The sequence below is a fragment of the Carcharodon carcharias genome, chromosome 7 (genome assembly GCF_017639515.1).
Source record: "Carcharodon carcharias isolate sCarCar2 chromosome 7, sCarCar2.pri, whole genome shotgun sequence".
Classification (NCBI taxonomy): Eukaryota; Metazoa; Chordata; class Chondrichthyes; order Lamniformes; family Lamnidae; genus Carcharodon; species Carcharodon carcharias.
The window spans coordinates 89854550-89868831 of NC_054473.1; the positions used below are offsets into that span (position 1 = coordinate 89854550).

Sequence of the window (14282 nt, forward strand, 5' to 3'; positions counted from 1 at the left end):
CACACACAAACCCCCCTCCTAACACACACACACAAACCCCCCTCCTAACACACACACAAACCACCCTCCACACACACAACACACAAATCCCCCTCCACACACACACACAAACCACCCTCCGCACACACACAGAAAGCCCCCTCCACAAACACAAACAAACCCCTCCAAACACACACACACAAACCCCCCTCGAAACATACACACAAACCCCCCTATAAACACACACACAAATACCCCTCCCCACACACACACAAACCCCCCTCCAAACACACACACACACAAATCCCCCTCCTCAAACACACACAAACTCCTCTCCACACACACACACAAACCGCCCTCCACACACACACACACAAACACCCCTCCCCACACGCACAAACCCCCCTCCACACACGCACAAACCCACCTCCACACACACAGACACACACAAACCCCCCTCCAAACACACTCACAAAGCCCCTCCACACACACAAACCCCCCTCCACATACACACACACACACATAAATCCCCCACCGCACAAACACACACAAACCCCCCTACACAAACACACACATGCAAACCCCCCTCCACACATATACACACACACACACAATCCCTCTCCCCCTCCACTCACACACAAAGCCCCCTCCAAACACACAAACTCATACACGCACACACGGAAACCCCCCTCCACACACACACACACACACACAAACCACCCTCCACACACACACAGAAAGCCCCCTCCACACACACACACAGAAACCCCCCTCCACACACACACACAGAAACCCCCTTCCACACACACACACAGAAAACCCCCTCCACACACACACAAACCCCCCTTCCACACACACACAAACCCCCCTCCACACACAACACACACACACACAAATCCCCCTCCACACACACACAAACCACCCTCCACACACACACACACACAAATCCCCCTCCACACACACACACAAACCACCCTCCACACACACACAAATACCCCTCCACACACACACAAACACCCCTCCACACACACACACAAACCCCCCCTCCAAACACACACACAAACCCCCCTCGAAACATACACACAAACCCCCCTATAAACACACACACAAATACCCCTCCCCACACACACACAAACCCCCCTCCACACACATAAACACCCCTCCACACACACACACACAAACCCCCCTCCACACACACACACACGCAAAGCCCCCTCCCCACACACACGCAAAGCCCCCTCCACACACACAAACTCATACATGCACACACGGAAACCCCCCTCCACACACACACACAGAAACCCCCCTCCACACACACACACACAAACCCCCACTCCACACACACACACACACAAACCCCCAATCCACACACACACACAAATTCCCCTCCAAACACACACACACACACTCACCCCCCTCCACACACACACACACAAACCCCCCTCCACACACACACACACAAACCCCCCTCCACACACACACACACACAAACCCCCCTCCACACACACACAAACCCCCTCGCCACACACACACCACACCCCCTCCACACACACACACACCCTCCACACACACACATACACAATTTCACCCCCCCCGCAAAACTCATAATCCCTCTCCCCCTCCACACACACACACAATCCCTCTTCCACCCTCCCCTACACACACAATCCCTCTCCTCCCCCACACACACATACCCTCTACCCCCCCCACACAATCCCTCTCCCCCCCCGACACACACACACAATCCCTCTCCCCACTCCACACACACACAATCCTTCTCCTCCCCCTCCACACACACAAAATCCTTCTCCCCCATACACATACAATCCCCCCACACACTCACAAACTCTCCCTCCCACACACAAACCCCAGACACACACACACCACATATATAGACACACACATGCCCCATACACAGATACACACACAATCCATACACAAACACACGTGCACACAAAACGCAGACTCACTCACACACTCCACCCCACATAGATACACACACCCCACATACAGACACACACCATTCTGTGAAAGGGCAAACCAACTGGGAACACACTTTATGCACATATCAGAGGACAGAAATGAAATGCAAATCAAATCAAAGAAAGAACAACCTAACAAGAGGTTAGAGGTGGTTACCAGACAGCTCCTTGCTCTGACTGTACCTGTATCGTTCCTCCTGTAGTGTTTGTAATATGAGGGTATAATCCCTCTGATAGTGAGATTTCAGAGTATCAAACGATTCTTCCATTTGGGCCTGTCTCTCTTTCACTTGGTGCAGTTCCTGAAATATTCCCTCGAAGCCCGAGTTGGAGAGGTCCAGTGTGTTAGTTTTAGAAGTGGAGGGTTCCAGGGGTGTCCCTGACATGCTGTTGGCACCTGATCCCGATGTGCCACTTGAGCACTCCTCCTCGCTGCCGTACCTGGGGCTGAATTGCAGATTGCCACAGATGCCCAGGCCCTTGAGGCATTCCTCGGCCTGAGCTTCATCAAGTGAGTCCTTGAGGCTGGGAATGTTGTCAGCGCTGCCGAATCGGTGGCGGAGAAGCGATGCAAACCCTCGTGGCTTGGAGACCACAGCGCCTGCAGCCGAGTGGGTGGCCTGGGAAAAGCTGGAGAGTCCACCCCGCACACTGCCCACCACGCCCTCGCTGAAACCTGTCACCTTGGCACTCACACCCTTCAGGCCCTGCTGCATGTCCCGCAGCACATCCTTGGGCTGGCGAGGGATACCATTGTACTCAATCTCACGCAGTTTACGATGGTAGTGCTCTAGCTTGCGCTGCAGCTGCAGGATTGTTTGAGCTGACTTCTGATTCTTCTTCTCAAAGACCTGCTTGATACGGGTGCCCTGCTGCCGGTCGGCATTGTTGGCCAGCTTGAGGTACTCTGCCACATTGTCATCCCGGGCAGTCTGCTCCACCTTCAGCTGTTCTGTCAGCTTCAGAACCTTCTGCTGCAGGTGGGCAATGGCAGCTTTCGTCCGCTGAGGGTCCAGGGTAGCATCCAGGCCATCCACGCTGATCCCACCATCCGAGCTTGAGGCGATCACACTTGACGGGGCCAAGCTGTTCACTTCCAGCCGTTCGATCTACGATACAGAACCAAAGGTCAACAAATTGTGCACGTGTGGTTCTTTTGGAAAGTAGAGAATGGTGAGAACTTTACATCAGGGCAATTTGGAGAAATGACTGAATCCCCACCTCTCCTCCCACATAATCCCCAGCAGCTTCCCCACTCCAAGCAAAGCTGCGACCAGAGCTATTGCTTGCTACAGTGATGAGGGACAGTCATTTACCCCAAGATTATGTCGATTAACTTACTGACAGAGTTGTGTGGATAACTGGAATTGACCAGAGGCTACAGAGGGTTCGTGAGTGGAAATGTTTAAGCATTTGCACTGAGCTTACAAAATCTGGCAATAAAAAGCTAGGAACTGTATAACTAACCAGCTATGAAGCTATGGTGTTCTCATAAAAACCCAGCTGGTTCACTGATGTCCTCGAAGGAAGGAAACCTGCCATCCTTACCCGTCTGCTCTATATGATATTCCAGTCCACACCACACCAATATGATTCATTCTGAACTGCCCTCTGAAGGGGCCTGGTAAGACACTCATTCGTATCAAACTATCGAAGATCACTCGCTACCTCCTCGGGGCAGCTAGGGATGGACAATAAATGATGGTCCTATCCCAAGAATTAATTTTAAGTCATAAAAATATACAGCCCTAAAAAGTAGCCCCTGAATCCAGGCACAAGCCATCCAGTCTCATAGAAACATAGAAACTAGGAGCAGGAGTAGGCCATTCAGCCCTTCGAGCCTGCTCCGCCATTCATTATGATCATGGCTGATCATCCAACTCAAAAGCCTGCTCCCTCTTTCTCCCCATAACTTTTGATCCCTTTCGCCCCAGGAGCTATATCTAACTACTTCTTGAAAACATACAATGTTTTGGTCTCAACTACTTTCTGTGGTAATGAATTCCACAGGCTCACCACTCTCTGGGTGAAGAAATTTCTCATCTCAGTCCTAAATGGTCTACCCCATATCTTCAGGCTGTGACCCCTGGTTCTGGACTCCTCCACCATCGGGAACATCCTTGCTGCATCTACCCTGTCTAGTCCTGTTAGAATTTTATAGGTTTCTAGGAGATACCCCCTCATTCTTCTGAACTCCAGCGAATATAATCCTAATCAATTCAATCACTTCTCATATGTCAGTCCCACCATCACAGGAATCAGTCGGGTAAACCTTCGCTGCACTCCCTCTATAGCAAGTACATCCTTCCTCAGATAAGGAGACCAAAACTGCACTCAATATTCCAGGTGTGGTCTCACCAAGGCCCTGTAACAAGACATCCCTGTTCCTGTACTCGAATCCTCTGGTTATGAAGGCCAACATACCATTTGCCTTCTTTACCGCCTGCTGCACCTGCATGCTTACCTTCAGCAACTGATGTGCGAGGACATTCAGGTCTCTTTGCACATTCCCCTCTCTCAATTTATAGCCATTCAGATAATAATCTGCCTTCCTGTTTTTGCTACCAAAATGGATAACCTCACATTTATCCACATTATACTGTATCAGCCCTGCATTTGCCCACTCACTCAGCTTGTCCAAATCACACTGAAGCAACTCTGCATCCTCCTCACAGCTCACCCTACCACCCAGCTTTGTATGATCTGCAAATCTGGAAATATTACATTTAGTTCCCTCATCTAAATCATTAATATATATTGTGAATAACCTGCCATTCGGAAAAAAGACCCATTTATTCCTACTCTTTGTTTCCTGTCTGCCAACCTGTTTTCTATCCATCTCAATACACTAATCCCAAGCACTTTAATTTTACACGCTAATCTCTTAAGTGGGACTTTGCCAAAAGCCTTCTGAAAGTCCAAATAAACCACATCCACTAGCTCCCCCTCATCAACTCGACTAGTTACATCCTCGGAAAAATTCCAGTAGATTTGTCAAGCATGATTTCCCTTTCATAAATCCATGCTGACTCTGATTCTGCCACTGTTTTCCACGTGCTCAGCTATTAAATCTTTTATAATGGACTCTAGACTCATTGCAGCAATTCACCCATAAAACATTTGATGTGGACTCAACATTATTTACCCCAAGATTATGTCGATTAACTTACTGACAGAGTTGTGTGGATAACTGGAATTGACCAGAGGCTACAGAGGGTTCGTGAGTGGAAATGTTTAAGCATTTGCACTGAGCTTACAAAATCTGGCAATAAAAAGCTAGGAACTGTATAACTAACCAGCTATGAAGCTATGGTGTTCTCATAAAAACCCAGCTGGTTCACTGATGTCCTCGAAGGAAGGAAACCTGCCATCCTTACCCGTCTGCTCTATATGATATTCCAGTCCACACCACACCAATATGATTCATTCTGAACTGCCCTCTGAAGGGGCCTGGTAAGACACTCATTCGTATCAAACTATCGAAGATCACTCGCTACCTCCTCGGGGCAGCTAGGGATGGACAATAAATGATGGTCCTATCCCAAGAATTAATTTTAAGTCATAAAAATATACAGCCCTAAAAAGTAGCCCCTGAATCCAGGCACAAGCCATCCAGTCTCATAGAAACATAGAAACTAGGAGCAGGAGTAGGCCATTCAGCCCTTCGAGCCTGCTCCGCCATTCATTATGATCATGGCTGATCATCCAACTCAAAAGCCTGCTCCCTCTTTCTCCCCATAACTTTTGATCCCTTTCGCCCCAGGAGCTATATCTAACTACTTCTTGAAAACATACAATGTTTTGGTCTCAACTACTTTCTGTGGTAATGAATTCCACAGGCTCACCACTCTCTGGGTGAAGAAATTTCTCATCTCAGTCCTAAATGGTCTACCCCATATCTTCAGGCTGTGACCCCTGGTTCTGGACTCCTCCACCATCGGGAACATCCTTGCTGCATCTACCCTGTCTAGTCCTGTTAGAATTTTATAGGTTTCTAGGAGATACCCCCTCATTCTTCTGAACTCCAGCGAATATAATCCTAATCAATTCAATCACTTCTCATATGTCAGTCCCACCATCACAGGAATCAGTCGGGTAAACCTTCGCTGCACTCCCTCTATAGCAAGTACATCCTTCCTCAGATAAGGAGACCAAAACTGCACTCAATATTCCAGGTGTGGTCTCACCAAGGCCCTGTAACAAGACATCCCTGTTCCTGTACTCGAATCCTCTGGTTATGAAGGCCAACATACCATTTGCCTTCTTTACCGCCTGCTGCACCTGCATGCTTACCTTCAGCAACTGATGTGCGAGGACATTCAGGTCTCTTTGCACATTCCCCTCTCTCAATTTATAGCCATTCAGATAATAATCTGCCTTCCTGTTTTTGCTACCAAAATGGATAACCTCACATTTATCCACATTATACTGTATCAGCCCTGCATTTGCCCACTCACTCAGCTTGTCCAAATCACACTGAAGCAACTCTGCATCCTCCTCACAGCTCACCCTACCACCCAGCTTTGTATGATCTGCAAATCTGGAAATATTACATTTAGTTCCCTCATCTAAATCATTAATATATATTGTGAATAACCTGCCATTCGGAAAAAAGACCCATTTATTCCTACTCTTTGTTTCCTGTCTGCCAACCTGTTTTCTATCCATCTCAATACACTAATCCCAAGCACTTTAATTTTACACGCTAATCTCTTAAGTGGGACTTTGCCAAAAGCCTTCTGAAAGTCCAAATAAACCACATCCACTAGCTCCCCCTCATCAACTCGACTAGTTACATCCTCGGAAAAATTCCAGTAGATTTGTCAAGCATGATTTCCCTTTCATAAATCCATGCTGACTCTGATTCTGCCACTGTTTTCCACGTGCTCAGCTATTAAATCTTTTATAATGGACTCTAGACTCATTGCAGCAATTCACCCATAAAACATTTGATGTGGACTCAACATTAACCATTAGCTCAGAAACAGCTGAACTGCAACAAGTGAGTAACTCACCTCCTGACTCCCCAAAGCCTGTCCACCATCTACAAGGCACAAGTCAGGAGTGTTATGGAATACTCCCCACTTGCCAGGATGAGTGCAGCTCCCACAACACTCAAGAAGCTCAACACCATCCAGGACAAAGCAGCCCATTTGATTGGCACCACATCCACGAACATTCACTCCCTCCACCACCAATGCACAGTAGCAGCAGTGTGTACGATCTACAAGATGCATTGCAGCAACTCACCAAGGTTCCTTCCAAACACACAACCACTATCATCTAGAAGGACGAGGGCAGCAGACACATGGGAACACCACCACCTGGAAGTTCTCCTCCAAGTCACTCACCATCCTGACTTGGAAATATATCACTGTTCCTTCACTGTCACTGGGTCAAAATCCTGGAACTCCCTTCTTAACAGCACTGTGGGTGTACTTACACCACAGGGGCTGCAGCGTTTCAAGAAGGCAGCTCACTGCCACTTTCTCAAGGACAATTAGGGATGGGCAATAAATCTGGTCTAGCCAGCGACACCCACATCCCGTGAATGAATAAATAAATATCAGAGGCAATAGGAACATTACCAAATTAAATATGATCCCTACAGCCACACCCTCCCCCTCAACCAGCTCCCTGCTTGATGTCCATTTCTGGTTCCTGTCACTGTGTATATGGGAGTAAATATGCACACAGCTTACCCACTCCTTGTTCCTCTGTGTATATGGGAGTGTTTCTGTTCCAGCTCTCAGGTTACATACATTAAAGATCTGAAAGGAGTGGGACTTTCCATGGAAGAAAAACTTCCTGTGTGTCTCTCCCAGACTGGTTTCGATAAGTTCAATTACAGCCAGTATCTGAAGCACTGAGACAACAGTTAATGGACACTAGAAACTAAATGATTACAACACACAGATCAGATAGCGATAATAGCCACAGAGCAAATAGTTTCACCCTCAGGGCTGACTCAGTTAGAACAGGGAGCAGCTCAGTTTTAACAGTGACAAGGAAGTGTGTCAGCAAAACTAAATTAAACTGCTCCGAATCTAACCTACAGAATGTGAAACGGTGGATTGGATCCATCAGGATTTGAGAGTTAATGTTCCAGGGGATATGGAGTCTTGCAGATCTGTTGAAGCTTCTATCACTCATTCCATAGATAAAGCCGGAATGCTAAGTGCAGCAGTGGGGTCCAGCCACCATGCCCCAGTACCCTGAGGGTTAGAGGGTGAAGACAGGAAAATCCTCCTGATCACTTGTCTGTCACCCCTGAGCTCAGGAGACAGGGGAAGACAGCCAGGGTACCTGTTTCTGAGCACAGCTCACAGTCTCCTGATGGGAGGACAGAGAACAGATATCGGAGAACAGATTTTTCAATATCCTAGGTCACAATGGCAATAAATTCAATTGGTTGGGGGGGGGTGGGGGGGGGGGGGCGGCGGGGTAAGGAAGGTAAGATATTGTGTGCTTCCAAACAGAGTCTCAGACATTAAACAAACAATATCAAACTAACCCATAAGCCCTGCTGCAGTCTCACCTTGCAACACTTGTGCTGTAGTTGTTTCTTCCAGCGCATTGTTACCCATGCATGGCCTCTTACTGTCAGTGAAACAAAACACTAAACCGCACTGCTCATTCACCACAACTACATAAACTACAACACTTCCAGAATGAAACTGAGCCACAGAGACACCTGAAACCATAAACACTCACAAAACCCACCCTGCATCAGCCTGCAGTTGAATGATATCACCCAGAAGCTGAATGATATCACCCAGATAGTGAGAAAGTAAACAATGCCACCTCAGGCTGAGTAGCAAAGCTGAGAAGTGGCTGCATTGCCTACAGATGGGAAAGGACAGGTACCAAACTGGGACCGGGACCGGGACCCAGGCAGCAGACCGGGACCGGGACCAGGACAGGCAGCAGACCGGAACCGGGACCGGGACCAGGACAGGCAGCAGACCAGGACCGGGACCCAGGCAGCAGACCGGGACAGGGACCCAGGCAGCAGACCGGGACCGGGACCGGGACCAGGACAGGCAGCAGACCGGGACCGGGACCCAGGCAGCAGACAGGGAAAGGGACCCAGGCAGCAGACCGGGACCGGGACAGGGACCCAGGCAGCAGACCGGGACCGGGACAGGGACCCAGGCAGCAGACCGGGACCGGGACCAGGACAGGCAGCAGACCAAGACCAGGACAGGCAGCAGACCGGGACCGGGACCAGGACAGGCAGCAGACCGGGACCGGGACCCAGGCAGCAGAACGGGACAGGGACCCAGGCAGCAGACCGGGACCGGGACAGGGACCCAGGCAGCAGACCGAGACCGGGACAGGGACCAGGACAGGCAGCAGACCGGGAAAGGGACCCAGGCAGCAGACCGGGACAGGGACCCAGGCAGCAGACCGGGACCGGGACAGGGACCCAGGCAGCAGACCGGGACAGGGACCCAGGCAGCAGACCGGGACCGGGACAGGGACCCAGGCAGCAGACCGGGACAGGGACCCAGGCAGCAGACCGGGACCGGGACAGGGACCCAGGCAGCAGACCGGGACCGGGACCGGGACCAGGACAGGCAGCAGACCGAGACCAGGACAGGCAGCAGACCGGGACCAGGTCAGGCAGCAGACCGGGACCAGGACAGGCAGCAGACCGAGACCGGGACCAGGAACAGGACAGGCAGCAGACCGGGACAGGGACCCAGGCAGCAGACCGGGACCGGGACCAGGACAGGCAGCAGACCGGGACCGGGACCAGGGCAGGCAGCAGACCGGGACCAGGACAGGCAGCAGACCGGGACTGGGACCGGGACCCAGGCAGCAGACCGAGACCAGGACAGGCAGCAGACCGGGACCGGGACCAGGACAGGCAGCAGACTAGGACCAGGACAGGCAGCAGACCGGGACCGGGACCAGGACAGGCAGCAGACCGGGACCGGGACCAGGACCAGGACAGGCAGCAGACTAGGACCAGGACAGGCAGCAGACCGGGACCGGGACCCAGGCAGCAGACCGGGACCGGGACCCAGGCAGCAGACCGAGACCAGGACAGGCAGCAGACCGGGACCGGGACCAGGACAGGCAGCAGACCGGGACCAGGACCAGGACAGGCAGCAGACCGGGACCAGGACAGGCAGCAGACCGGGACCGGGACCCAGGCAGCAGACCGGGACCGGGACCCAGGCAGTAGACCAAGATCGGAGCAGACAGCAGAGCAAGACTGGAGCAGACAGCAGACCGAGACAGGGACAGGGACAGACAGCAAACTGATATCAGTACTGATCCTAATGACAAAAGATACAATTTGTTGGTCCAGGTATAATACAAATATTTAATTATGCAATGATTTCAGATTGCCGTTTAACCCTAAATTTAGCTATTAACTTCCTTCTAGCAGCAACAGCATTGACAGACCACCTAAGATCAATGTGGCAGTCACCAGTAGACATACCAGACTGGGTTCGCTGTGCTAGTCTCCAGCAGACACACGAGATTCTGGGATCACTGTGCCATTGTTCCAGATAATATCAGACCCTGCGATCACTCTGGCAGTGTTCCATCAGATAACAGGCTCTGCAATCACTGTGCCAGTGTTCGGGCAGATACCAGACTCTGGGATCACTGTGGCAGTATTCCGGCAGATACCAGGCTCTGCAATCACTGTGCCAGTGTTCCAGCAGATACCAGACTCTGGGATCACTGTTCTGGCAGATACAAGACTCTGGGATCATTGTGTCAGTGTTCCAGCAGATATCAGACTCTGCGATCACTGTGGCAGTGTTCCAGCAGATACCAGACTCTGCGATCACTGTGCCAGTGTTCCAGCAATTATCAGACTCTGGGATCTCTGTGGCAGTGTTCCAGTGGATACCAGACTCTGTGATCACTGTGCCATTGTTCTAGCAAATACCAGGCTCTGCGATCACTGTGGCAGTATTCCAGCAGATACCAGACTGTGGGATCATTGTGCCAGTGTTCAAGCAGATATCAGAGTCTGGGATCATTGTGCCAGTGTTCCAGCATATATCAGAGTCTGGGATCTCTGTGGCAGTGTTCCAGCAGACACCAGACTCTGGGATCATTGTGCCAGTGTTCCGGCAGATACCAGACACTGCGATCACGGTGACAGTGTTCAAGCAGATACCAGACTCTGCGATCACTGTGACAGTGTCCCGGCAGAAACCAGACTTTGCGATCACTGTGCAAGTGTTACGGCAGATACCAGACTCTGCGATCACTGTGGCAGTGTTCTAGCAGATACCAGACTCTGCAATCACTGTGGCAGTGTTCAAGAAGATACCAGATTCTGCGATCACTATGGCAGTGTTCCAGCAGATATCAGACTTTTGAATATCTGTGGCAGTGTTCCAGCAGATACCAGGCTCTGCGATCACTGTGACAGTGTTCCGGCGGACACCAGGCTCTGCAATTACTGTGGCAGTGTTCCGGCAGATACCAGGCTCTGTAATTACTGTGGCAGTGTTCCGGCAGATACCAGGCTCTGCAATTACAGTGGCAGTGTTCCGGCAGATACCAGACTCTGCGAACACTGTGGCAGTGTTCTGGCAGATACTAGACTCTGCGATCACTGTGGCAGTGTTCTAGCAGATACCAGACACTACGATCACTGTGGCAGTGTTCCAGCAAATACTAGGCTCTGCGATCACTGTGGCAGTGTTCCAGCAGATACCAGACTCTGGGATCATTGTGTCAGTGTTCCAGCAGATATCAGACTCTGGGATCTCTGTGGCAGTGTTCCAGCAGATATCAGACTCTGCGATCACTGTGGCAGTGTTCCAGCAGATACCAGACTCTGGGATCATTGTGGCAATGTTCCAGCAGCTATCAGACTCTGGGACCTCTGTGGCAGTGTTCCAGCGGATACCAGACTCTGTGATCACTATGCCAGTGTTCCAACAAATACCAGGCTCTGTGATCACTGTGACAGTATTCCAGCATATACCAGACTCTGGGATCATAGTGCCAGTGTTCCAGCAGATATCAGAGTCTGGGATCGCTGTGGCAGTGTTCCAGCAGACACCAGACTCTGGGATCATTGTGCCAGTGTTCCGGCAGATACCAGACACTGGGATCACTGTGGCAGTGTTCCAGCAGATACCAGACTCTGCAATCACTGTGGCAGTGTTCCAGCAGATACCAGGCTCTGCGATTACTGTTCCGGCAGACACCAGTCTCTGGGATCATTGTGTCAGTGTTCCAGCAGATATCAGACTCTGCGATCACTGTGGCTGTGTTCCAGCAGATACCAGACTCTGCGATCACGGTGACAGTGTTCCGGCAGATACTAGACTCTGCGACCACTGTGGCAGAGTTCCAGCAAAGACCAGACTCTGCGATCACATTGGTAGAGTTCGAGCAGATACCAGACTCTGCAATCACTGTGCCAGTGTTCCAGCAGATATCAGACTCTGCGATCACTGTGGCAGTGTTCCAGCACATACCAGACTCTGGGATCATTGTGCCAGTGTTCCAGCAGTTATCAGACTCTGCGATCACTGTGGCAGTGGTCCGGCAGATAGCAGAATCTACGATCACTGTGCCAGTGTTCCAGCAAATACCAGGCTCTGCGATCACTGTGACAGTGTTCCGCCAGATACCGAAACTCTGCGATCACTGCGACAGTGTTCCGCCAGATACCAGACTCTGCGATCACTGTGGCAGTGTTCCAGCAGAAACCAGACTCTGCGATCACTATGGCAGTGTTCCAGCAGATATCAGACTCTTGGATCTCTGAGGCAGTGTTCTAGCAGATACCAGACTCTACGATCACTGTGGCAGTATTCCAGCAAATACCAGGCTCTGCGATCACTGTGGCAGTGTTCCAGCAGATACCAGACTCTGGGATCATTGTGCCAGTGTTCCGGCAGATACCAGACTCTGCGAGCACGGTGACAGTGTTCCAGCAAATACCACGCTCTGCGATCACTATGGCAGTGTTCCAACAGATACCAGACTCTGGGAGCATTGTGCCAGTGTTCTGGCAGACACCAGACTCTGCGATCACTGTGGCAGTGTTCCAGCAGACACCAGACTCTTGGATCACTGTGGCAGTGTTCCAGCAGATACCAGACTCTGGGATCATTGTGCCAGTGTTCCAGCAGAAAGCAGGCTCTGCTATCACTGTGACAGCATTCCGGCAGATACCAGACTCTGCAATTACTGAGGCAGTGTTCCGGCAGAAACCAGACTCTGCAATTACTGTGACAGCGTTCTGGCAGATACCAGGCTCTGCAATTACTGTGGCAGTTTTCCGGCAGATACCAGACTCTGCGATCACTGGGACAGTGTTCTAGCAGATACCAGACACTACGATCACTGTGACAGTGTTCCGGCAGATACCTGACTCTGCAATTACTGTGGCATTGTTCCGGCAGATACCAGACTCAGCGATCACTGTGGCAGTGTTCCAGCAGATATCAGACTCTGCGATCACTGTGGCAGTGTTCCAGCAGATACCAGACTCTGGGATCATTGTGCCAGTCTTCCAGCAGATATCAGAGTCTGGGATCTCTGTGGCAGTGTTCCAGCAGACACCAGACACTGCGACCACCGTGACAGTGTTCCGGCAAATACCAGACTTTGCGATCACTGTGGCAGTGTTCCGGCAGATACCAGACTCTGCGATCACTGTGGCAGACTTCCAGCAGATACCAGACTCTGCAATCACTGTGGCAGTGTTCCAGCAGATATCAGACTCTGCGATCACTGTGGCAGTGTTCCAGCAGATACCAGACTCTGGGATCATTGTGCCAGTCTTCCAGCAGATATCAGAGACTGGGATCTCAGTGGCAGTGTTCCAGCAGACACCAGACTCTGGGATCATTGTGCCAGTGTTCCGGCAGATACCAGACACTGCGATCACCGTGACAGTGTTCCGGCAAATACCAGACTTTGCGATCACTGTGGCAGTGTTCCGGCAGATACCAGACTCTGCGATCACTGTGGCAGACTTCCAGCAGATACCAGACTCTGCAATCACTGTGGCAGTGTTCCAGCAGATATCAGACTCTGCGATCGCTATGGCAGTGTTCCAGCAGATATCAGACTTTTGAATCTCTGTGGCAGTGTTCCAGCGGATACCAGACTCTGTGATCACTATGCCAGTGTTCCAACAAATACCAGGCTCTGTGATCACTGTGACAGTATTCCAGCAGATACCAGACTCTGGGATCATAGTGCCAGCGTTCCAGCAGATATCAGAGTCTGGGATCGCTGTGGCAGTGTTCCAGCAGACACCAGACTCTGGGATCATTGTGCCAGTGTTCCGGCAGATACCAGACTCTGGGATCACTGTGG

At 51.0% G+C, this 14282-nt stretch overlaps 1 protein-coding gene across 6 annotated transcripts in view; it reads right to left on the bottom strand.

Moving 5' to 3' along the window:
- tmcc1b (transmembrane and coiled-coil domain family 1b) overlaps positions 1-14282 on the bottom strand; it is a 162229-nt gene that overhangs the window by 27524 nt on the left and 120423 nt on the right. For 5 of the 6 annotated variants that reach the window (XM_041190982.1, XM_041190985.1, XM_041190983.1 and 2 more), the window contains exon 3: positions 2145-3070. In XM_041190982.1, coding sequence (XP_041046916.1) covers positions 2145-3070 — 926 coding nt within the window. Of the gene's footprint in view, positions 1-2144; positions 3071-8499; positions 8665-14282 lie in introns of those variants that run through there. The other variant, XM_041190986.1, reaches the window with a different exon arrangement.